General features: G+C 45.1%; 1 protein-coding gene across 9 annotated transcripts in view; it reads left to right on the forward strand.

Moving 5' to 3' along the window:
- The window catches only part of HDAC4 (histone deacetylase 4), a 194,022-nt gene that overhangs the window by 122,517 nt on the left and 46,187 nt on the right, over nucleotides 1-25,318 (forward strand). For 7 of the 9 annotated variants that reach the window (XM_065750742.1, XM_065750744.1, XM_065750746.1 and 4 more), the window contains 7 exons: nucleotides 4,229-4,360; nucleotides 6,320-6,432; nucleotides 10,676-10,792; nucleotides 10,874-11,072; nucleotides 14,334-14,563; nucleotides 22,489-22,746; nucleotides 24,290-24,476. In XM_065750742.1, coding sequence (XP_065606814.1) covers nucleotides 4,229-4,360; nucleotides 6,320-6,432; nucleotides 10,676-10,792; nucleotides 10,874-11,072; nucleotides 14,334-14,563; nucleotides 22,489-22,746; nucleotides 24,290-24,476 — 1,236 coding nt within the window. The remainder of the gene's footprint in view (nucleotides 1-4,228; nucleotides 4,361-6,319; nucleotides 6,433-10,675; nucleotides 10,793-10,873; nucleotides 11,073-14,333; nucleotides 14,564-22,488; nucleotides 22,747-24,289; nucleotides 24,477-25,318) is intronic. The other 2 variants (XM_065750741.1, XM_065750748.1) reach the window with 1 other exon arrangement.

Raw genomic sequence — 25,318 nt, forward strand, 5'->3', positions numbered from 1 at the left:
CAAATTCCAAAGATGCACAGAATAGCCAGTCCACAGAGCTCTTAAATACTGTGTGTGCCAACACCCAAAAGAAAACTGCAAACATCTAACCTAGCCCTTCCCATGTATCTGTATTCCAAGATGGACTCTCTCAGCTCACGCTCACTAGCATGATACCTAGCACACAAAAAAATGGAGTTTGTTCCTGCAGCAGACCAGGTCTTCTTCCCTTCTAGATCAGGAATTTTCTGCTGCTGTTTGTGCCCTGTGGTACCTCCCTCCTCTATCCTGTCGAGTACCAGATTCTTCTCTTCCTCTGCTGATGTCTGCAGGGATTGGAAATCAAGAGTGTGAGCTCCCTTGCGGTCCAGAGGGATCGTGTTGGAACAGTTCTGTGGCTGTTAAAGCTTTTTGTTTGGCCATTGGTGAATTTTGCCACTGCCAACTTGACTCGTTCCTTCTGACCAGTTGAGGCAGGATCCAGTGTTTCTGGGGAGAAGAGGCAGGCTCTAAATTGCACAACCTATGGTCTCTCCTGCTCAAACAAAAGATCATTTATCTTCATTAAGATTCTGTGCTTTGCAGAAGGCCTTGCTCCAGACAGGTTTCTCTGTTCCTCCCCTTTGTTTAGCCATGGGGTAACCTGGACTCAGGGTAATTGTGTTGGCCTTTGCCTGGCTGTTGTGGCTTGGTATGTGGTTGGAAAAAAAAAAAAAAGCAAAGGAATAATAGCCTTTCTCAATCCCCAGCCCCCAAAATTAAGATATGCAAGGACTGGAATTAGAGTTTTCATGGTGCATTGTTTGCTTTTTTCATAGATATGAATGGGTAATGGGAACAGGGCAAACTCTGCCCAGGATTTTGTGTCTTTAACTTGCATAGACTTAATGTCAGATTAGTTCAGCAGCTTAGTCGATGCAATTCCAGGAAGAAAACAATGAGAGTGACATAAATGTTGGAGAATTGGATTACATGAGTCCTGCTGCAGTAAATGAAGTAAAAAAGGGGTAACTTGGGTTTGAGTCTGTGAAAACCAAGGAAGCTTTTGGCCTATGTTCTAGTTATTAATTTACTCAGAGAAAAACAAAATATTCTTTGAATAAACCCCTATTATGGGCCAAATTAAGTATGTCACTGCTTAAGAAATCCCACTGGCTTCTCTGTAGCTGACTCAGACTTGGCCACGTGCTTCATTTCTTTGCTAAACAGGAATCAAACTGATTTTCTTGAGTAAATTCACAATGTTTAAGATACTTCACCACCTTAAGCTGTAAAAGACCAGTGCGTTTCGTGTTTCAATGGGAAGTTCTCCATGTTACGCTAGTTATTGGTTGCTGGGAACAACACTTTGCTTGGGCATGAGGCCTGACAGGATGAGCCTCAAGAGTTTTTTGGGGGAGCTGTGCTTCCTGGGCGAAAACTGAACTTATTAAACTGCTGTTGATAGTTGTGTGTCGCTTAAATTCAGTATTTATACTTCCAAAGGGCAGCTCTCTTCAGTTTAAAGAACTTCATCGTGTAGTGGTTTAAAAGCCTTGTGAATAAACTGAAGCTATTGTTCTGAGTTTTGAAAAAGCCTCTCGAAAACCAACTCTTCAGTTATGAAATATGATAGATGCACCTTCTTTGAACTTGAGGCTGTTCTGCACTGCTGGTGCTGAGTCTTAATTCCCTTGCTTTGGGTTATATAACACCCAATTAAAGGCATGCAGGGATTATCCTTTGTGAGGTCTTGATGACATGTTAGATTTGGGATTATATTTGGGAGAAAAACTCGCAGTTCTGTCACAGAACAAAACAGGGTGTGTAACTATGCAAGTGTGGTTCCTAAATAGAGATCTTGTGTTTCAAAACTTGGTCTTCCATCCAGGGGAGCAAAGCACGAGCACGCAGGATATTTCAACCCGAAAATACTTCTGTCTGGCAAATTATTTGGCCATAACTTCTCTGTGAGCTGTTGTCTCTTTTTGATTTGTAATTCTGCATGTTTGTTCCCTTCCTTCTACATGGATGGATTTTCTGCTGTGGCTGCACGCAAAGGGCATATCTGGTAGGGGTAGGTAAACTGTGATCCCCAGATCTGCCCTTCCTGACGTCTTTGGAGGTGTTTCCAATCCATTTATTCCTGTGCTTGAGAACCATACAATTACTCATCTGTTCCCAACAGAAAACGTACGTCAGATGAACACCGCTCACAGTATGAATTGTGTGTGAATGAAACTTACACCGAGGCACAGTTTATATTGTCATGTTTTTCTTTGTCAGAAGATAGATCCCTGGAACAGCTGTGGCACAGGCTTATATTTCATTTACTCGTTGGCAGTGCAAATGCGTCTAAAATGGAATGGATCAGCATCTAGCTGTGACACCTTCCCATTTATTCTTTAAGATCTTGATAGCAGCATCTCGATGGTTACTAATAAATGATGCCTGCAACAACTTGAAAGCACGCAGCCTGGGACACCGAACGCTCTCATGTCCAAAGCCAACTTGAAAAATATTGAGGCCAACTTCTGCTTTGAAGAGAATTTCATCCAGGAACTAGTCAGAGCACTCTCTTGTATTCTATCTAGTCCACTCCTCTAATTTTGTCCTCCAAGCAGATGACAGATTTGCATTCAGCCCCCTGCCATTTTACATGCAAATGTCCTGTAAGATGATTCTCTCCTTTGCTAATGCACTTCATATTGCATTTTAAGCATCATCTTGATGAGTGACGCTTTTTTTAGTGCGTCCTTTATCTCTTACTGGCATTTTTCTGTCCCGAACAGTCATGAAAAGCTCTTTTTTTTTTCCCCAAAGTTCCATCAAAGGACTATTTTGATGGCTTAACTTAAAGCATTTGATCTTGAATTCATCAGCTTCTGATTTTTGAGCCCTGCAATTAACACGGTTGGTCTTGATCTTCTACATGACTTAGTGGTCAAAGCCAATTGTAGGGAAATACATCTGTAGCCAGACTTAGTTAATTCAAATCAGTTTGTAAACCCCATTTTAAAGTCTTCTAAAGAAATGCAGATTATTGGCCCCGGAGTGCAGGGAGCTGAGTGCCTTGGTAGTTAGTGGCAAGAGCACAGGATTTGCCAGTTCAAAGGGATTAAGCCGCCGAGTTGTTAAGAGATTGAGGAATGGAAAAGATTGGACCAGTTCACAAATCTCATAACTGTCAGGAGCCCTCAAGCACCAGAGCAGATATTTTGTATATACTCAAGAGATTGCAGAGTTTACAGAGAAAGTCATCTCGCAGGAGGAATCTTGACTTAAGGCTTCATTACCTTTGTACAAACTCGATAAGCTGTGCAGTACGAACGTTCTTGGTGTTGCCAGTTGTCATTAACCCAGAGGTATTAGGGGATCCCAACAGTTCTGCTTTGACTTACAGAGAAATGAAATCCCAGGATTTGGGCATAGAAGTATTTATTTAAGAGGATATTTCAGCTGTGCGATGTACACAGAGCAAGTCAGACTGTGGTCTCAGGAAACAGACGCACACCCACTCTTGGCAGCCCTGAGTTTTCTAAGTATTTGATGTGTTTGTAGATAAAGCATAACTCTGTGGCTGAGATGATGTAACCAAGTATCTCCCCAAATAAAGAAACCTCCTCCTCCCTGCCCTTGGCTTTGCCACCTTCCACACTCTCATGCCCTTCTTCTTGAGTTGCTGCTCATCGCATCCCAGCAGGAGGTGTTCCAGGGAGCTGAACCAGTGAGGAAATGTTCATGTTTTTTGCTGTGGGATTTGATTTCTGTTTTCTCCCCACACCGTGGGGATGATGACTCCAGGGGTGTGGGGCTGCCCATCACAGGCAGCCTCCCAGCCCCACAGTGTTGCTGCCTGCTGACCGAGCTGTCTCACCCATCCCTGTGTTGGTTTTTAGATCTCGTTAAGTTAGGTTCCACCTCTGGCCTGGGAGAAAGTGGAGCAGTAGCAGGAAATGGGGGAAGTGAATCGGTGCTCTCTGGTCTGGTCCAAATGAGTTCACAGCAGATTGTAAGTCATCGGAGAGACGGCGCTGCAGGATGGCTATTATTTTTAATTAAAATGGCATTGACTCATTATCAGTGAATTCAGATATTGCATAGGCTCGAAGCCCTTCATTATATTTAGAAGTCATTGCTCCAAGTGCGCGGTATCAAATGACTAATTTTGTTTAGGATGCTGAACTGCAATCTAGCTTCTGCACCGAGTAACGAACCTACTGAGATAGTACTGACTAAAACACTGTTTGCTCTCCCTTCTTTTGCTCAGCATCTGAACCCAATCTGAAATTACGATCCAGACTAAAGCAAAAAGTCGCTGAAAGACGGAGCAGCCCCCTGTTGCGCAGGAAGGACGGCCCAGTGGTCACTGCTCTGAAGAAGCGCCCACTGGATGTCACAGGTACGTTGGGCCAACGACAGAAGCTGCAAGAAGTGTCCCTTTCCAAAAGCAGTTCTTGTTTCTGGTTGATTTAGCAGTCTGCATCTCGTGTGGCTCTTAATGTTGGAGAAGAGTATAGCGGTAGGGCAAGGGGTGATGGTTTTAAATGAAAAGAAGGGAGGTTTACATTAGATCCTAGGAAGAGATTCTTCACAGTGAGGGTGGTGAGGCCCTGGCAGAGGCTGCCCAGAGAAGCCCTGCCATAGTAGGGGTTGGGGCTGGGTGGACTTTGAGGTCCCTGCCAACCCAAACCACTCTATTTCTGATGGAGTTCAGTTGTGGGCGGTGCAGGTGTGTGCCAGCAGCACAGCTCCTCAGGTACCCATCTATAGGTACAGCACTGCCAACACAGTGACATTCTTTTTGGAGCTACATTTCAGATACGTAGACAAATACAGATACGCCACAGGATTGCTGGTTTGTTGTTTTTTTTTTCTCCTGAGCATTTCTCTGATCTTCAGCAACAGGTTGTTGAGAAATAAAATTTCTCCAAGATGATTTTCCTAATATCCATAGGGAGGCCGTAACTCATAGCTGTCTTTCTCCTGCAGTAAATGCTTTACAACCCTGGGATGTTTTTGGCTTTGGGAAGATTGCCATTTTTCCTTGTTAAGTAATTATGTTCAAGTTTTAAAACATTTAAGGCTTGTTTTTTTAATGTAATATATATAGCTGGTATTTCTGACTACGTATTTACAGTTCCTTGTTGAAAAATAGTATTCTTCTGGGAGTGAAAGTTGTAAGGAGGGCTCTCAGTAAACTGGTTTGTATAGATGACCATAAAGTTAATTCTTAGCACCATCTAGGGATGCCTCTGTGTAAGTACTGCTACGTGACTGTTTTCTCTTCTGGGTTTTAAGGCATACTATCATGACTCACACAAACTCCAAGTGAGCTCTCTTTAGCTTTCAGGACCTGGGGCAGCTGTGTGCTGCTCTGTGTCAGCACCTCTCTGCTTGGAAAGGAAACAGATTTCAAGAGCTATGTATAATTTATATCAGGTCTGAAAACTGAGTGTATCTCACCGCTCGTATCTCCCTATATGTCACGTGGCTTTTAGGATACATCAGGCCCCAATGTCTGACCAAATAATGCCTTCAGAGGTGGCAGGGGAAGCTCCTGCTTCTCACTGGGCACAGGCCTGGTCCTGAGCAAAGCTGAGCAGGAGCTGAGCTGTGCTTGGTGCACAGATGGGAATGAAGAGGGATTTCTCCTGGAGCACCCTAGGGCAACTGCCTAGGACTGATGCAGCCTGAGCCCTTGCAGCAGCTGGGAGATTCTTCTGATGTTGGGCAAATTCTGTCCCTGGGGGAGGAGGAAAGCTCAGAAAAAAAAAAACCCACAAAAACGTTTTAATGTGATTTACTTTCAAAAAAAAATAATAAAGGAGAAACACTGGAAGCTGTGTCACACACACGGTGAGAGACCTGAGGAGGGAAGTTTTCTGTCTGTTGCAATTCCATGTGCTGTTTTTGTTTGTTGTTATTTCTACACAATTAATGGTGAGGCGTTGATTTCAAGCTGCCCATCTCTGTGGTTCTGGTTGCTGAGTTCACAGGGAACGTGTTGATCAAACGTAGCAAGGTGAGAGGATTTTCTGGGTGTCCTGGTGATAACAGAATTATCTGAGAGAGTTAATTCTGCTTTGGGTCTTCCGATGGGAAAACGCTCTGCTCTCAGGGTGGGGAAGACATGCCAATAAAGAAGGCCGTGCCCTGAAGTGGGTTTAGTCTCTCTTGGATCTGGTGATGTTTTGTCCACACTGAAATGGTTGCTTTTAAGAGCCCTGTGAAAATGCAATGAGGAGACGGGGAGGAGGGTTGCCTTCCTCCAAAACAAAACTTGACGGGTTGTTATCTGTCTAAATATCATCTTGGAGATTGCTTGTAATGCTAAAAGTTGGTTTTGGATGTGTTTTAGACTCTGCATGCAACAGTGCTCCTGGATCTGGTCCCAGCTCTCCAAACAACAGCTCCAATAACATAAGCGCTGAGAATGGAATTACAGGATCAGTCACGAGTATTCAAGCGGAGGTACAGAGCCCTTCCTTTCTCTGAGTTTAACACTTGGGTTTCTAATCAGATTGCACAGAGGTTTAGGTGTTGGGGCACACAGACGGGTGCGTGGCACGACTGCAAACCCCAGATCATGACTTGGAGCAGACTTGGGGAATTACCTCTCAGGCTGGGCTGACAGGATGCATTACCTGTTTATTAAATCCAGTTTGAACCAGCTCAGGAGCTGCTTGTGGTGACTTGTGCTGGTTTTGTTGTGAGTGGAGAGTAAAAATAGAGTGATTTGACAAGGTATAACGTGAAGAACGTTTCCTGGTGAAGGATTTTTATATATTGGGCATCTGTTCTCATATATTGTATATAGGGTGAACTTGCACACAGTAGGTTACTGTAAGTATGGCCAAAGCAGAACTGGATTAAACAGATTTAACTTCTTCCTCCCTGTTTGGGGTTGAAAGTGCCTTGCCAGATAACGTGTGCTCATGTTTGCAATCCCATAATCTCCCACCATCACTTGAGGCATCTGCTGTGGCTGTCGGGGTAGAGAGTTGGTCTCGGTAGAGGGGATGGATTCAACACAGCACTGTGTTCAGCATTGCTGAAGCCCAGCTTTTCCTAAGGGCATATTTTGGGGTGTAGGCCGTGTTAACTGGTCCTCCTTAGAAAACCAGAGTGGCTGAGTCACATCACTGGGACGTTTCTTTTTATCCAGCTTGCCCTCAGCTGTCCTCCCTGTGAATACAGCATCTGTCTTACAAGTTTTCCTTTTATTTTTATTCCTAATGTAATGTTCTAGCAGGGAATATTCCTCCCACTCCACACTTACCCAAAACTTGTCTTCATCCGCCCTATTGTAGATCTTCAAGGATTAAGTCAAGCATTGTGAAGGCTGAGGCAGTCTGAGTTAGCTTGACACTGGAAACCAGTGCTGTTCTGAAGAAATGTGGCTTTTAGATTCACTCCGTTGAGTAATTTGCAGCAGGTCTCAGAAAAGATGTTACAAGTGGGGTTGATGTTGATTGGGTTTTGCAGCTGAAGGCTGGCTGAACTGCAGGCACTTCCTAGGTATGTTGCAGTTAGCCCCAGGAGGATGAGTGCTCATCTGCCAGCTTTGCTGATTCAGGAGCTGTCAATCTTATCTATACTTAGCAGACTGCGAGCACTAATGATGGAAAAACTACAGGATTTGACAGTTTCTTGTGATATAAACAGAACAAGCAGCTTCCTGCAAATCAGCGTTAGCTCTTGAAGGTATATACGAGCACATAACATTCTCCTTAATCACTTTAATTTTAAATAATTTGACCTAATCATCTGCGACTAGGCCCCCAATACTTAATGAAATGGGCACAGGCCCAACTGTAAGACACTCATTTTCATCAGCTGAGGCCTGAGGGCTGCAGGCAGTTCAGAAGGGAATCCACACGCAGCCTGTGTTTGTCTGCCAGTTGTCACCAAAAGCATCAAAGACCACCACCTTCCCTTCACCTCTCTTTGCAGCTGTAATGCAGTGTCTGATTCACAGCAGTACCACTGCACGTGAGGGAGGATGCACACTGATCTGACGTTTTAAAAAGAGCAACGTGTCATGCATGGTTTTCCTATACAAAAAGCAGGAAGAAGATGTAGCTCTAATCTCCCTGCACTTCTGCATGGAGTGTTTTCCCCTTTCCATGTACGTTTTGGAAAGTAATGGATATATAACCTACAAACGATTGTGCACTTTTAATGTTCAAGCTGCCCAGGGCTGTCTAAAGTGCATTGGATCGTTGCCATCGTAGAACAGAGTGGAGTATAAATCACCGTGTGATGGCAAACAGAACGTCGATAACCCATTGCACAAATTGTTCTCCCAGCATTTCAGGCATACTTGAATGGCCTAGCTAAATGTCCCACTTCCTTGCATCAGTTTGGGAGAAAATGGCCCTGCATTCTGCATTGCATGGAACTGGTTTGATCCGTTTGCCTAGAGAAGTTTATTTGGGGAAAAAAAAAAAAACTGGATGTGGCAGGGTTATGGTTTCTTTTGAATCCTCTTCGGTGTAAGAAGTATTCCCACCTAAGATTTCTTTGATACCAGCTGACCAGACTTGCCTTACATTCCCACTTTTGCACAGTATGTTTACTGAAATGCTTCTTAAAAATCAGTGTTGGCAACTTCCTGTTTCTTTCCATTGTATTTTCTAAGTGAGAAATACGTCCCTCATTTTGTTAGCTCACTCAGTCACCTCTTGAACCGTTTCAGGTATGTTGGACTTCATTATTGAAGTTCCAGTGCTTGCCTTCAGAATAAAAATCCTCGAGCTCTCCACCTCCTTTAAAATAGACAGTGCCTATTTTTAAACGGTGTTTTGTAAGTCTGAAGCTTTTCTTTCTGCCTTGGGAAGGTACATGATATTCATTGCTGCTGTAGCTGTTAGAAGCCTATAAAAAGTACTCGATTACAGAGGAAAATTGTGCATGCTGAAATTGCTCTCTTCTGTGCCATTCTAACTATGTTTGTGTACAATCCAGAGATGGGATTTGTATATTTAAAGTGATGATAATGCTGCTAAATATCTCATGCTTATAGTGTCAAGCTGCTGTTTTTCTCATCATTGTTTTTAAAACAAATCCCCAGGAGATGGTTTGAGGCACAACTGCACTTTATTGATTGTTCAAAGAGAAAATGGATGTTGGTTTATTTCGTTTACGGTATCAGTAAAATATTTCATTACTCTGCTGGCAATAACTATCTCGTTCTCAATGTGCTAACGTTTTGTGTTATTTAAATTAAAGGAAAATTGCCAGTAGTGTTCAAGATTACTCAGAAAAAGAAGTGTGTGGGTATGCACAATCATACACCCTTAGCAGGTACCATTCAACAGCAAAATGCTCTTTTCCAATTTCCTCCTTTGCGGCAGCAAATTTGTAACCGAGATCTTAAAAGCAGATTTACTCTTTAATATATTTCCCATAAGCTTGAGTGACGTTAATGAAGGCACAAAAAGACAAAGGGAAATAAAAAAAAAACCTCACTCTGCATTTGAAAGTTTGCACGGTGTCGTATGGAAGCTAAGTGGCTTTGCTGGATGCATGGCATTCAGACCTGGTTGGACACCAGGACGATGAGCTGCCAGGTTTGTGGCACAGCAAGGACTGCGTCTGCAAGCACAGCCCAGCATCCTCTAAAGGTGACACACACGGTTGTGAGGAGGTTTCCTATCCCTGCATGGGCATCTCTAGCCCCAGCTCTCAGAGTTGGGCTGTCCTGTTAGGCATGTCAACTGGCCCACCAGAATTCCTGCGAACCAAGGAGGCGGGATTGCTACTGAAGGTTGCTGTGTATTCGTTATTTGTTCTTCAGTAGTTTTTCTTATTTAATGCTTGATTTTTTTTCCTCCTGGTGGTTGCTGCAGTGATGTTACTCACCAGGTTTCGCCTTTTGAGGAGAAAACCAGGTTTTTGTTACCCAGAGCTGGCCCAGTCTTGCAGCCAAGGAAGTAACCTACCAAGTCACATTTCCTCACACAGCTATCTCGATCTGAAACGTATAAATCCATTTTCCAGGTCTCTGTTACAATACCATACATTATTCCTACAGTATAGTACTAGATTCATCCTTATCACTTCTTTTCCACAGTAGCAACTGAGTTAATATAACAGAAACTCTATGGAAAATCTTCCTGAAATCCAAATGCTGTTTCATTTAAGCTGTTTATTTAAGTTTTATTGAAGTTGATTTAAGCGAACAGAACACTCGTTTCTTAATAGAAAAATCAGGCAGCTTAAAATAATGTAATTTTTATAATGGGCTTTCCACCAAGTATTTCAGATCAATCTCATTTTGTAATTAGGCGTTTTCACTTAAGTGCTCCTGCTTTAAATGGCCGCAAGGTAATTCAGTAAATCTCACATTTCGTCCTGAAAATCGGGGAAGAGCTGCATAAAAAGGCTCTTTGATGAAAGTTTGAGGTTTGATTTAAGCTAAAGCGTGCTAGTAAGTAGCATAAATTGTCTGTGATTTGCTGAAGAAAACAACCACCATCGTAATGCCTTTCTTATTTCTACGGTAATCTGTTCTAGCTCGAGAAGGGCAAACGCTGTGGAGAGAGGAGTAAGGTTGGTCTGAAGCACAGCTTACCTCCCTCGTTCAGTATCCCCAGTGTCAGAAGTGACCTCTCCTGCTCTGCACATTCGTGATGGGCCCTCACAGCCATTGTGCAGGGTCCTCCCTCTGATCGGTGTCTCCCTGGGACAATGTTCTCCATTTTGTTTGCAGACCAGCCTGGCTCACCGACTGGTGAATCGCGAGGGCTCGGTGACACAGCTTCCACTCTACACATCTCCTTCTTTGCCCAACATCACACTAGGACTGCCTGCAACTGGTCCTTCCAGCGTAAGTGACGGGCAGTGCTGTCTTTGAATCGGCGCTTGATTTCTCCCTCAACCCACCCTGACATCACCTGTGTGTTTGCAGGGGGGATCGGCACAGCAGGATGCTGAGAGACTTGCCATCCCAGCCTTGCAGCAGCGCATCTCTTTATTTCCTGGCACCCACCTCACTCCCTATTTGAGCACTACAACGTTGGAAAGAGATGGGGGAACCGCACACAACCCTCTTCTGCAGCACATGGTCTTACTGGAACAGCCGACTGCACAAACTCCCTTAGTCACAGGTGAGCGCGTGGTAGATGATGCTCCAAGCCTGACATACAGGCTCTTGTACGTTATCTATGTATTCTGTAGGTTTAACTTAGAGATCTGTAGGCTCTCCAGTGTAGACGATGGATAGTTACCACCTGGGGTAGCCATATCACCCAGATGCGGGAAGAAGATGCCTTCTCATTTTGGCAAAATGAAATTAAATAGCATTTACTTGCAGACCTACACCGCTCTTAATGCTGTAACAGCTTGACGAATATCGCTCGAGTAGAGAGCAAAGAGGCAACACAAATGTTGTGCTGTGTGATTACCCTTCCTGCTTATCACTGATGCTCTCTATTCCGTGTACAAGCACGCATTCACAAAACCTCAGATTAAAATACTGGCTTTTTATCATTATTACAAATGGCAAAAACGTGGCAAAACCAACTGCGTTCCAACAGATTGTATTTGTTTGTATATGTTCCGTTTGCAGTATGTTAATTGCTTTGAATCACTCCCTGTGTCATGTTTTCTGAATTAAGTACCTGTGGGAAGGCGTGTTGCTATAAATAGGATGGATTCAAAGCAGTATTTCCCAGTAGGACACGTTTCTGTTTTGCAGCGTGTAGTACTGGGACAAAGGATGTTCTGCTTAAGTCACAGGCGTGTTTTATTTGTATTTTTTTCATTCCATTTCTCATGGAAGATTTCTTGGGCAGGCTGCCCAGAGGAGCTGTGGCTGCCCCATCCCTCAAGGCCAGGCTGGATGAGGCTGTGAGCAGCCTGGCCTGGGGGAGGTGTCCTTACCCATGGCAGGGTGGGCTGTGAAGGCCCCTTCCGAGACAAAACGTTGTGTGATCCTCTGAAATTCCTGAGAGACGTTGACTGCTGAAACATGACAGCACTGTGGTTGGTTGGTGCCTGGTTTTAAACTCGAATTCCAGGAATATAGGTGGGGTCATGACAAGCTCATGAGCCATGGAGAGTCTGAGGCACAGAAGTGTGGTGTTCTCAAGCAGAGTCACTGCAAGAGAGACTTCCTCTCTTATCGAATCACCAAAACTTTTGTCTCCTTTCGTGCTGGTATTCGCATTGAAGAGCTCATTGGGAGTGCTGTTCTGTTTCCTATTCCACCTCTCTCAAAGCTTCCATCTGTTTCCAGTCTATTACATGTATTCCTTCTAGTCCACCTGCACTGCCTGGTGTTTTTAGAGCAGCTACAGCTTGTTACAAGCTGACACCAAGGAGAAATATTCACCGTGCAGCAGAGCAGCAACAAGAAGCGCTCGCTCCAGATGCAGCAACTGAAACAGAGCAAGCTAACACGCGGTCTCAAAAGCCCTAAGTGGACTGGCTGCCAGACTACAGTTAGTACTTACAACTTCCTCAGAAGCGAAGTGGAGTTATTAGCATTCTGTTGGTAGCCTTCGGTGCTGGAGACAGTCTCCTGACTACTGCAGCATTATCCAGCGTGCAGCATGCTGGCTCCGTGCAGTTAGACGTGGGGATTTTGGGAAGCTAAGGGTCCCTGCTGGAATGGGGCGTGCTGGTTTTAGGAGTTCGGCACTGGTTTTGCAAATCTGATTTCTGAATTTTAGCTGGAGCACGATACGTGGTTCCCCCTGACTAGAAAGTGGTGATAGCATCTAGGCGGTGCAATTGTGTCCCCACTAGAGCAGAATTCCTTAGATCTGGCGTTGCTCTTGCACCAGATGACTCTGGATCATACCTGTCAGATCGACATGCATTTACTGAGTAGGATCACTATGTCTTCCTGGAAAACCTCCACAGGAGGACTGCAGTTATTTGCTTGGAGACAAGTCATCTCCCAGGATGTCCCATAGAAATACGTAGGATCCCTTCATGTGTACTGTCTGGCTTGGACTTTGCTCGAAGGAATATGGACCGCATCTTTCCAAATTATATATTCACACACGTGTATATTTACGTCTGTATGTATGTATATATACACACGCACACAGGGTTGCAAGATACTCCTTTAAGTGATTCTTTTCAGAAAAGCAGAGGGTAAATTGACCCAAGAAAAGAGGCCTCTGAATGAATTGGTTTCCTCTGTGTAGGAAGGCTCTTTCAATTAATGGGACAAGGAGGCATTGTCCTGGGCCAGGAGCTTGCAGGTGTTTCTGAACTGCATTCAGCTGGCTGCACACTTCTGCTCTTTCTTTCAACTTCTCCAAGCCTAGAGCAGTTCTCACTGTTCTGCACGGTGTGCAGCCTTATCCATGTTAGGGAGACAGCCATTCACACTAGGTAGGGCTTTCTGTCCCAAGGTGTAGCTTGCAAAGGCGTACCCTCCGCAACTCCACCCTTGGGTTTGGCTCTGTGTTGGGTGTGTCTTCACATCCCAGCTTTCTAAGAAGCATGTGAGGGTATGTCTTAAGAGAGCAGAGCAAGAACTGGCTTACCAAGAACTGCTGAAAGAAAGAGGACAGTTCCTGCAGATATGCCCTTACAAGAGCTCAGGTAGGTTTCACATGATAGTCATCTAGGAGACACCCAAATTGCTCGGGGTGTATGAGTAACCCATGACATCCCAGAATAGCCTTGTGTTTTAGTTAAGTTCCTGGCATGAATATACAGGACAGTGATGGAAATCTTTGTAACGCTTTATCCTCTAAATTATTTCTAAAGAAATCATGAAGCCTCCTGGCTCTCTAATTCCTGTAATGCATTCGTGTTTTTCGAAAGCAGACACGGTGAACGATTTGTTGCGTGAACATCTTCACCCTTAGTCATTTCTGCAGAGCAGTTATAGCACAGCCGAGGGCTTTCCTTCATGATCTAGAGGGAGAACCAACTCCATCATCAGCCATCATCCTTCATCACGTCTGAGAGCATCCTATAAGGTAGAGCTGCTGCAGGGTTGGCAGCAAGGGCTGGTGCTGTCCTAGAAGTGAAGCTGGGATTACTCACTGTACCAGGGCAAGTTGTTGGACTTCAACTCCTCAAAGCCACCACTGTGCATCCCCTTGATGTTACCCGCTGACTGATGGGGAGGGGTCTTTAAGGTATTGCTAAATATTAAGAATGAAATAGTGTTTAGGATCTCTGAGTAAACGAGCAAGCGAATAATTTAAAAGTGTTATTCCATCCAGTGGTCATTAATTGTTATCTGTTCTCTTTTAAGGATGCTTCAGCTGTAAATGGTGAGCTGGCTGGTTTTAACGTTATAAATCGTTGTCACCATCAGTGTTACTCAACAGACGTTTTCTCCCTTCCTTTCTTCCTCCTTTTTTTCTCCTCTGCTGTTTTTTCCTCCATATTATCTTCAGACTGGTATCTTTCAGGACTGCCCCTCCACGCACAGTCCCTGGTTGGTGGAGAACGGGTCTCCCCTTCAATACACAAACTCCGGCAGCATCGCCCACTGGGGCGCACGCAGTCTGCTCCCCTCCCCCAGAACGCCCAGGCCCTCCAGCAGTTAGTGATCCAGCAGCAGCACCAGCAGTTCTTGGAGAAACACAAACAGCAATTCCAGCAACAACAACTGCACATCAACAAGGTAGGCACGGCGCTTTTAAAGCCTCTCTTTCTCGTACAGGCGTCAACTCCAGCTGTAGTCAGCACTGTGGTGGTTTCTCGTGCTGTAGTGTATGTGGTGTCTGACTCCGTAACCAGGTGGCCTTCATCTTTGAGCCTCTTCTTCGTGACTTTGAGAAACACAACAAGGATGGGGGCATACGTCACCACAGTGAGGGTCGGTACCTCTCTTACAAGTAGTGGGAAGCAGCACGGTTCAAACTTTGCAGTAACACTTCTTGAAGCTGTCATTGCTTCCATTCACCCACACCTAGATCTTTGTCAGATTCGTAGAAGAGAACTTAAAAAGCTGTCAGGATGGGGATAATAACTGTTGTGTGTACGTTTGGTGTACATAACTGTACGTTATACAGTTGGGCATCCCAGTGCTGTGGCTAAAGCTCAAACGAAGCTGCTCTGGGGATGATCGCTGGGGTATGCATGTAAAAAGACAACATCTGTCCTTGTGTTTTAGCCCATCAGAAGGTAAAGCTCAGTTTCTAAGGGTGAGATCTGATCACAGGTGGTATGGAGGGAGCCGTGCCAGCTGGCCCCAGCTGAGGTGTTGTCAGAAGACAAAGTCAGTGGATAGACTTACAGCATAAAAAAGCTGCGAGGAAAGGGGGGGAAATAATTCATAAGCAGTACGATAGTTTTCTGGCCCTTCTAATGGTGCTGGTTTACTTCCAGTCGTGGCTTTCTTTACAAAACAAGCCCACGGGTAGGCTTCAGGCTCAGGAGGACAACCGAGACAGCAGGCCTACCTTTCAGGTTGCTGCAGTTTGATTTATGGTGGATTTCTCCAAATCTTTCCACCGTTCCTGTCGTATGAGGAAACTACTGAGCTGGGTGAAAAGAAGTAGCAGAAAACAACTTTCCAGTGAGGAGAAAGCGACAATTTAAAGAAAGTCCCCCCCCACACACACACACTCCTGCCCCCCAAAGTGCTGTTTACGGGCTGGAGCGAAGGCAGGATGATTACACAAGCTGCTGACGTCAATCGTGTACTTCTGGATCGTGGCCACCGTGCAGTGTGTGTGCCAGCCCTGGGCTCGGCTTGGCCCCACACACCGGGCTGCTGGGAGCTGCTGAGACGTTTCCCTTCCCTCCCTCCTGCCACGCTCCGTGCAGCAAACGTTAGGGCCGGGATCGTCAGGCTCGGGGCTCTGGGTAGGGTTTCTTTGTTAGGAAGTCCATTTCGGCTCAGTGGTTTGTTTGTTTTAGTTTCTCAGGACTTCCACTGCCAGCACTTGGAAGTGTCCAAAGGCTCGCTGTGACGTAGCTCCCCAGCTCATTCAGGCTTGCAACTCGGACCTCCCAGAAGCTGCAGAGCGTGCCGTGCGAGGAGCCTGAATTTCAGCTTTGTTAGCCCGGGGATGCAGCACATGTACAGGGGGAGTGCAGTTAAACCCATCGCACGGGCAGTTTCCGTGTGCTTGATTTATAGAAGCAATGAGTTAAAAGCATTTTGGTGCTAGCTCTGTGTGTGTGTGGCAAATTTATCCCGCGGGACAGCATCCAAGTGCTGACACGGAAGAAGACTTTTCCCAGACACACAGATATTTTAAGACCCTTGTGTGCAGGAGCATGAGGGCACAACTAAAAATAATGTAATAGATTGCTGCCTTTTAATTATTAGCAGAACTGACAGCACTGTCTGTTCGGGTTGGGTTATAGTTCCTGTAAATAACATGAGACTCTTTCCAATTGCTTGTGATTTTTTCCTGACTTGAAGATTTGGGCTTTAAACGTCTCCCTCTTTGGTGTCTACATCAGATTAGATCTAAGCTAAAACGAGTCTCGTCGTTTCCAAGGGGGCAGCTAAGGAAAATAGGTTGTTTTGCTCCTGGTTAATGAGAGCAAGAATAGTCATCGAGGGGATTCTGCTGCCTGAGGCTGTGGAGCAGTAACTTGAGATTTGACAACTGGGGGGAGCATGAGGGCTCTGTGTAGAATGGGTTGTAGCCCTGCACACCTGATGTTGTCACCCGATGGTGGCATTTGTGTTTGCTTTGAGGAGGGAAAGCAAAGCACTCACACCCCCCCCAAAGCCACCATTCCCTTAAAAATGGAGACAGATGGAGAGCAGACGAGGAGCAGCAAGGGGATTGATGGAAGGGCTAAAGGGCTGCTGCACAGCTGGCCTTCCCCAAGTGCCACAGAGCCCTGTGGGCTGCTTGAGTGCACCTCCCATCTCTCAGCCAAGTCACTGTGAGTTCAAGCACAGTAACGTTTGCAGGGCACTCGTGTGCTCTAGTGATGATCATGCCACCAATCCATACAAAGATTTAACAGCCCCTTCTCCAGAGCCAGACTTGGTCCAGTAAAGAAGATTCCGGATGAGCTACTGGATCGCTCCTTGTTAACTGAGCTGTGTGCAACCTTTGATCTGAATGAGGCATGAGCCCTGGAACAGTAAATAGAAAACAAGCCTGAAAAACAGACCAAAAAAAAGCTATACATTAACGCAGGTACACTGGAGAAATGACCTTACATTACGCCCAACACACACTCGTGTTTCCCACCTTTTTTGCATGTTTAACATTCAAACTTTCATTGGGAATATTTGCAGGTTTTATTTCATGGTCGGAGGAGCTCTGCTGGGGGTGAGGGACTGTTATTTTGCTGTGCAGCAAAGGCATACACAGATCTGGCATCATTTCAGTAAGGACCATTTCTCTTCAGACCTCAGTCTCTTCTAAGATGCAAATTGTAGTCCTTTTTTTTGTGTGTGTGAGAGATAGGAGCAGCATGTTGCTTGTGGGTCTGTGTCATTAGAGGTTGGCATTGGGGTATTTTTGTTGTGCTGGCCTTCTGGAGCCTGGAGAGGCAGGAGGACAGTGTTCTGTGGTTATTTCTGAGTTGAATAGCTCTCCAGCATGATGGGTTTTGAAACAGCAATTCCCGTTCTGAAGAGAAATAGGCAAGTGAGATTTTCATAAATCCTGTGCCAGAAGACTCAACTTCTTACCTTTCTGGAGTGAAGATGAGCATTTTGGCATTAGTCCACTGAATGTATAATTCACGAAGCCCTCGTAGATCAGACAATCTGCCTTTTAGTCCTGAATTGTTACTGTTAAGCAGATTAACACAGAGCTTCTGTGGTCAAATTATGGTTCTCCTGGGTAAACCCCGTTTTTAGCACGCTGGAAAGAGCAGGGTTTCTCCAGCTGTGGCATGTATATGGCAATGTGTATATGCCAGACTACAGTGCCTGGGCTTGTCTGTGGTACAGCAGCATTGGGTGGGTACGTTTTTACTAACACCTAGAATTTAACCTTGCTATTTCCTGAATTTTCCTTCTTTGGAACACGTTGGCTGTTTAGCCTCAAGTGACTTCTGGAGTGCTTTCTAATGTATAATGTTCAATTTGTACTATTGGAAAAATACACCATAGATTGTATCGTGCAGCGTTCAGCACGGGCTGTTATCCATTGAAGAGTTTAAGGGAAACCTGTTTTGGCGTGGTCATTAGTCATCACTCAGACAGTTTCCTCCTGCACTCTCTTTACTTTCAAGCCGATGGATAAAGTAACAAGAAGTTTTTGTCTCCTTCAAGAAATGCCCCTATTGCTGCATGCATGCTATTAAGAGGGTTTTGCCAGGAGCCATTTTTCTATGGGTTGTTGTTGCAAAGCTGGCCACGTGTAGACACACCTGATAGAGTCAAGTCCATAATTCCAATTATTTGAGAGAGGGAGGATAAAAATGGCTTCTACTCATGCCAAAGCATTTTCTTCTTGCTCTCCTTCCTTCCCCCCCCACCAGGCAGTCCTTGTTCTTTGGTTTGTTGCAGCTCAGTCATTCCTCACGTGAGAGGATTCAGCCTTGATAGCCAGAAGAGCAGGGCTCATGTTTCCGTGTCTGAGTGGTTAATTCAAGCCCTCAGCAATACATTCTCTCCTCCAAAATCTTGCCCGCGTGCTTGCTCCTCGCGGGATGCCTTGTGCCTCCCTGCTGGTGCTTCCCTTTTCCTTGAGCATCCCTGCCAGTACCCTCTCCAGTGTCTCTCACTTCCCAGTTCCTAGCCATATCCCTAACTTGAGCAACATGGAGCCCTTATGGTCTCTTCATCTTCTCTTTTTTCTCATTTTCACCAAGGCTGCCTCTCTGGCTCTCCAGAGTTGTTCTTTCTCCCCTGAGTGTCCTCTTTCATCTGCAGAGGAAGGAAAGGGAGGTTTCCTCTTCTCTCTTCCTCTGCGTGGTTGATGTTACCAGTGAAGGAGAGTGGGGTCCCAGCTGATAACAACCGCTGTTTGGCCCCACGACCCAAACAGGGAAGCCTCTCCATCCCCCCGGATATGCTGCGTGCTTTATATGTGTAGGACCAGAAATTTCTTCTGTAACTGCTTGTGTTCTAGGAGAAGGATTCAGAGATGCACAGTTTAATCAGAGATTTCTGGTGGGAAGCTTTGCTGTAGAGTCTCACTGAAATACTTCATCTCTGCACTTACTTCCCAAGGAGTTCTTTACCTGCCTTTTGGATTCAGATAGAAAAGGTACTGAGAAGCAGTAGGTACAGAGTAAGTGGTAGATATAACAGATGCCAACTGAAATCTTACTAGCAAAGAACCGAGCCCCCTTTTAATTTTTCTATGTGAAGCATTTCATGGAAAAAATGAGTAATTCTTTGAATTTCCTTTTATAGAGACCAAAAATTGCTATGCTTTTTTTTTTTTCTTTCTTTCTACTCTTCATATTTCAAAGAGGTAGATAAGAAATGTGGTCATCTGAGGCCTAGTTCTTTAATACTGCTTGTGAATTGAGTTGTTATTTCTGTTGTCCAAGAGCAGAGTGCCTTTCTCTGTATTTTGTGGTGGCAGTGTGAGATTGCCAGAGGTGACAGTGTTTAAAAATAGAGGAGTAACCTCGTTGCAAAAGGATATGAGAGAGCTAAGTAAGGGAAGGGGTTGTTTATGGTTCACTGCATAATCGTTTACTGTTTAAGATAACATTTGTGACCATTCTAAATGCTCTCTTACCTTTATATTCATTCCTCTGCACTTAGATTACCATAGCTTTCCTTAAATTAACATATTGGTTTTAACATGAGCATGTGCTCATAGAATTACCGAAAAAAAAAAGGAGGATTTTCAAGTCTTTTTTAGTCATTTTATGGACCTGGGGTGCACAGCATTGTGAATTGTGTGAAATTTGTTTGTAACAGTGCTTTCTTTGCAGAATTGACCTTTAAGAAGAACTGGGTTGCAGCAGCTAGAACAAGTGACATACTGACAGATTCAGTTTATATTGGGACAGCAAACAGAATGTTTGAAGTGACCTTGTCATGGGCCACTTGATCTTTCAGCCTTCACTGTAGCATTTTACAACGTGTTTTTCATAAAATTATTGGGATTTAATGGAATCGGAATAATTTTAAACTCCCAGGGAATTATGCTGCTTCTCATTTCCATTAGATTTGCCAATGACATTGTAAGTTATTTTACCAGCAATTACTCACCTTGCATAGTTCATAAGTTGAAAAGGTATCAAGTTCAACGCCTGAGACCTGTGCTCCAAGCAGAAAAAAAAAAGGTGGTGATGATTTATGGTGATTAAATTACCTTTAAGCCAGATTATATTCATCAAGCCTCGGTGAGCTTAAAGAAAACTGATTGAAGAACTGCCTTAGCTTAACTTGGTTTAGCGATGCGGCGATGAAACTGGAGTGATGAGGGGCTTAGGGAGAGAACCCACAAAAATCCTCAACAAGTTCTGATCGCAAAATGATTTAGATTTGCAGGCTCCTCTTGGGATCGTGTAGTCTGAGCAGGGTCAGTTAGGGCAGCCTGCCCAGGACCACGTCCAGCTGGGTTTGCTGTATGTCCAAGAATGGGGACCTCCACAACTTTTCTGGGTAATATGTTCCAGTGTTTGACCACCCTCACAGTAAAACAAATAATTAATTAAAAAAAAGTTATGTAGTGTTCAGAAGGAAATTCAGGTGCTTTAATTTCTCTCCAGTGCCTCTTGTTCTGTCATCTGTGAGTGAAAACACCATAGGCCTAGTCATGTCTAGTTTAAATACTGCCTAAACCTGGTCTTCCTCCACCGGTTTCTTTCCTCCAAGACTTTCCCACTGTTCTCAGGGGCATGTGATACCTGAAAGCCCATCCTAGTGGTGAAGAAGGTGTTGAGTATTGTACCCTTTTCTGTGTGTTTTGTTACCAGGTCCTCTTCGGCAGCAGGCCACGTTTTCCCTGATCTTCCTTTTACCTGTTTCCCTTCGTATCCCTTGCCAGATTCAATTCCAGGTCAACTTTGGGTTTCCTAATATCATCCATGCAAGATCATGTAGCAACACTGTCCTTTTCCTGTGGGTCACCTGTCCTGCTTCCACCTCTTATATACTGCCCCTTTGTGTCAAGTTCAATTAGGAGATCTCTGCTCATCCATGCTGGCCTTCTGCTGCCTTTGTTACAGCCACGGGGCTACTCCAAGCAGATATCTGAGGAGGGTAAAGTGTCTCTCCTTCTGAAATTCAGGGCTGTGGTCCTGCTCTTCACCATGCTTCCCACTTGAATTCCACCGTGGTGTCACATTCCATCATCACTTGGAAGTAGCCCTCATCTACTACAATCTGACCGAGAGGTCTACAGCAGCCTACCCATTACACGAGCACACATCTTGGTCTGCCTGCTTACCTTGAGCTCTGAGCTCCTGGCTAATCCCAGCCCCATACCAAGATGCAGAACTCCATGCATTCCTGCTGTTTTCTCTGTGTAAAGGGCCCTTTCCTCACTTCCCAGCCTGTCCTTCCTATATGGCCAGTATCCCTCCATCATTTCACTCCAGTCATTTGAGTTATTCCACCAAATCTCCATGCTCCAGGGGGGGTCATGGCACCCTAACTGCACACAGTGCTAGTAAGGAGGCATTCAGAGGATCACTCAGGTATGCTAATTCCCCAGGACAGGCCTGAGAGCTTTCCCCACCAGGCTGCAGTGCAGCTTCCTCCTTCATCACATGCCTGAACACAAAGCTCTAGCCCTGCATCCTCATCCTTGCAGTGCTCCAATGATCAGGGAACTTTTGAACCCCAGTTTTTTGACACCCTCTGCTGCAGTTATAAAGTTTCTTGCTTGGCCTTGGTGTGATGCTTTCAGGCAATTAATCCTTAATATGGCCTTCTTATGCCTAAATCTTCTTTGCTTAAGTGATATGGCAGAGCCTCTCTTCTTACATTAAGGGAAAAAGACTTAGTTTCAGATTTGAGTCAATGGTCTTCAGAGAATGAGTTACTTACAAGTAGTCACTCCTGCATGTGTTCAGTAGCTATGTTTTGATTTAGCTTTATTAGATTTAAAATCAATATTGCTTTTCATACCAATGACCTAATCCCTATTAAAGCTCTGCCCTGACAGCTTTCAAAGTTCAGCATTTTTTTATATAAGCTTATGAAACGGGTACAGTCTGAACTCTTGAAAAGAAAGGACATTAATCTATTTACCTCCGCTGGATTTAAAAATAGTGCACATACATTTTTGCTCCAAATAAAAATCATAAGCAGTTTGAGACCAAGCTCTGAGTGTTTGACCTCACCCATCCACTTGCAGAAAGTTTGTGCTTGTTGAATTAGAGTGGAAATTATATTGTTCCCTTTATTTTAGCAGGCACGTTCAGAGAAGCTCGCTACCTCTCGTTAGGAAGGTCTGATTAGAACGATGCTCTTCTTGCACTTGGTTTCTGTAGAGATGCTGTCAGTTCAGTGTCCTCACTTCTTTGATAGCACTTAATGTTGAGACTCAAGTGACCTTTCTGTTGCACTTTTTTAGTCCTTGTTTATAAACAAAGAGCTATAATTCACGATTTCTCTCTTCGTGAAGCTGACTCTTTCAGGAGAACAGAGTCGACGTGACCTGCAGTGAGTTACATTTTACTGTCATTTAACCTCCTGCATGCTTGCAGATAATATCAAAACCCAACGAGCCAGCTCGCCAGCATGAAAGCCACCCGGAGGAGACAGAAGAAGAGCTTCGAGAACACCAGGCCCTTTTGGAGGAGCCGTACAGCGACAGAGTCTCAAGCCAAAAGGAGGTCCCAGGGCTGGCCAACATGGTGCAGGTGAAGCAAGAACCCATCGAGAGCGATGAGGAGGAAGCTGAGCCACAGCAGGAGCTGGAGTCTGGGCAGAGGCAGGCTGAGCAGGAGCTGCTTTTCCGCCAGGTGAGCTCAGAATGCAGCTAGGGGCTCCTGGAGTTGAGTTGTTTAGCAGCATCTGGAGTGACAGGTTGAATCTGTGTATGCTACTGTGGATTAAAGTCAAAACGATAACCAGCTCACACCTCACAGATACTTCCAGCTGCTAGGAGTAGATGTCAGAAATCTGTTAGTTACTGATACAGCTAACCCAAATTCCTAAAAAATAGCTGAAGATTTTCCCTGCCTTCGAATGGTGGATTGTAATCATCATATTAGGACCAAGCTTCCCTTTGGTGTGTAGAGAACAGGAAGATTAGTACTAAACTAATTGGACATTATACGGCCTGCACTTGCAGGCACACATCTAAGCGTAGTTGCACATGGTCTACAGAGAGGACAGGACTTGGTGTTGGTGAGAGTGATGACACAATGACAGAGGAGGTTGGGAAAATAGCCTTCAAGAAAGCAGTGCAATTGTTTTACAAAGTAAGTCCCCGTATTTTCACAGTGACCGTTTGAGGACTGACTTTTTGTGACTACTACAGCTTCAACATGGAGAAAATAGGGGCAAAGCACCCATTGATGCCATCCTTCCCTGAAGTCACGTTGTCAATTCAGAGGTCCCCAAAGAGAATCTGGATAATCTGCACAAATTGCAGTCATTGTATTCACAGCCACTCAACTACTTTATGTTCATTTATTTGGGAAGACAACGTGTATCTTAATAGTTTTTGAGTGCTACATACTAGCAGAGAGCATGCTCAGGCAAAGGATCCTAGCAGGGGATTTTGTTTTATGACTCTAACATTCTAAAACATACTGACTGCTGCAGAGGAGGGCTGGATAAGGGTTGGAGTGACAAAGTGGTTTTGTTGGAGGGGTTTCCTTCTTCAGCACTGCAAATCCCAGAGATCCCTGGTGCGCTCCCTTTTGGTGGTAAAGACCAGAGGCTCCGGATTAAAAGCAGGAAATCCATTAACAGTGTAGCCTAACATTACCTCCCAATTACATGGCAGTCTCCCAGAGAACGCAGTGGTAGCAAGTAATGAGTGAGAAAATTACAATTCTTTGGAGGGACCTGAAGTGCTCTCTGCTTGTCTCTGCAGCCCTTAGTGCCTGACTGTACCTTGAGCCTCATGTAACCCCTGCATGGCCCCTGCAGCCAAGAACAGATTGATGAAGCACTGCCAGGACGTAGCTCTCAGAGTAAATCTGCAGCCTTTGGCTAGGGAAGGCAGACTGGTGCCAGGCTTGCTGTTGCAATGTCTGAATCAGGTGCAAATCGCTTGCCCTGCATAGACGTTTGCATTGAGCTGCTCCCTGCCATCTCCCCTGGCACTGCAGGGCCTTCTTGTGTGCCCCATGTGTCACTGGCTGCAGCTCAGAGACATTTCCAGTCCCTCATAGAGGAGCACTGTCTTCATAACAGTGCTGCCCTGAGGGGTTGACGCCATTGCCAACCATGCTTTGTGCCAAGCAATTTCCTCGATTTATACGATCGCGTGTAGGCCTCATTTCTGTAGTAAGAACAGAGAAACGTGACGTGCTGGACTTCTCTTCCCCACAGCAAGCCCTCCTGTTGGAGCAGCAACGCATTCACCAGCTGAGAAACTACCAGGCATCGCTGGAGGCAGCCGGCATGCCCGTCTCCTTTGGAGGCCATCGGCCCCTGTCCCGCGCACAGTCCTCACCCGCCTCAGCCACCTTCCCTATGTCCGTACAGGAGCCACCCACTAAGCCAAGGTTCACTACAGGTAACGTGTGAGGGCACTGGAAACCAGTCAGTGGGGCTGTGGTAGCTGTTCTGCTTCACACTGTGCTTTTCTGCCCCGTGTCCTGTCTTGTCTGTCCAGGGGCTGTATCTCAGCTGTCCGTGCGCTCTATAATATCCTGTCATCTTTTGAGAATGTGATTGGTCATCCTGTGCCCTGTTGTCCTGCTTTTGCATTCCCTTAAGGGGCAGACACCCTGTAGTTCAGACAGAAAACAGCCTGCAAAAAATCAATAGAAACACAGCATAGTACTTTTAATTATGTGTCTCCAAAAAAAAAAAAGGACAAGTCATAACGCTGTGACAAGGCTGATTTAGATGCAAGGAGGATAGAGGCAGTGTTACTGAAAAAGGACAGCGTGCCAAATGCTGTATCTGTCAGCTGTATTTTCCGCACCTTCTCCAATCCCTGTGTAATCTCATGCCATAAGTTATCCAGGTTGGGCTTCGTGCCAGGCTGCCCCTCCTTCCACAGCACTCTGCCTGGGACTCTGTGCCTGTGGGTTAGGAAAAGTGAGGTGAGTGGATCATTTCAAGTTGTCACTGTGCAGAAACAGAGCAAAGAGCGTTTTCATACCCATTCACTCTTCGTCCCAAACAAAAATGATGAGTGCAATTCTCTGTCTCACGGAAATCAGAAATGCAGAAAAGACGTTGGTCTCCCCACAGAGATTTAAGGTCAGGAGTAACCATCCTTCCTAAATCAGCAAGGGCTTACAAGTGCCTTTTAAATCAGCAAGGGCTTACAAGTGCCTTTTTTTTTTCCATCACAAACTTTTCTGTTTTTTCACTATCTTTCGTTACAGATAAAAGTTAATTATGTGC

The sequence above is a fragment of the Cyrtonyx montezumae genome, unplaced genomic scaffold (genome assembly GCF_038088225.1).
Source record: "Cyrtonyx montezumae isolate F1298 unplaced genomic scaffold, pur_monq_1.0 scaffold_7, whole genome shotgun sequence".
NCBI lineage: Eukaryota > Metazoa > Chordata > Aves > Galliformes > Odontophoridae > Cyrtonyx > Cyrtonyx montezumae.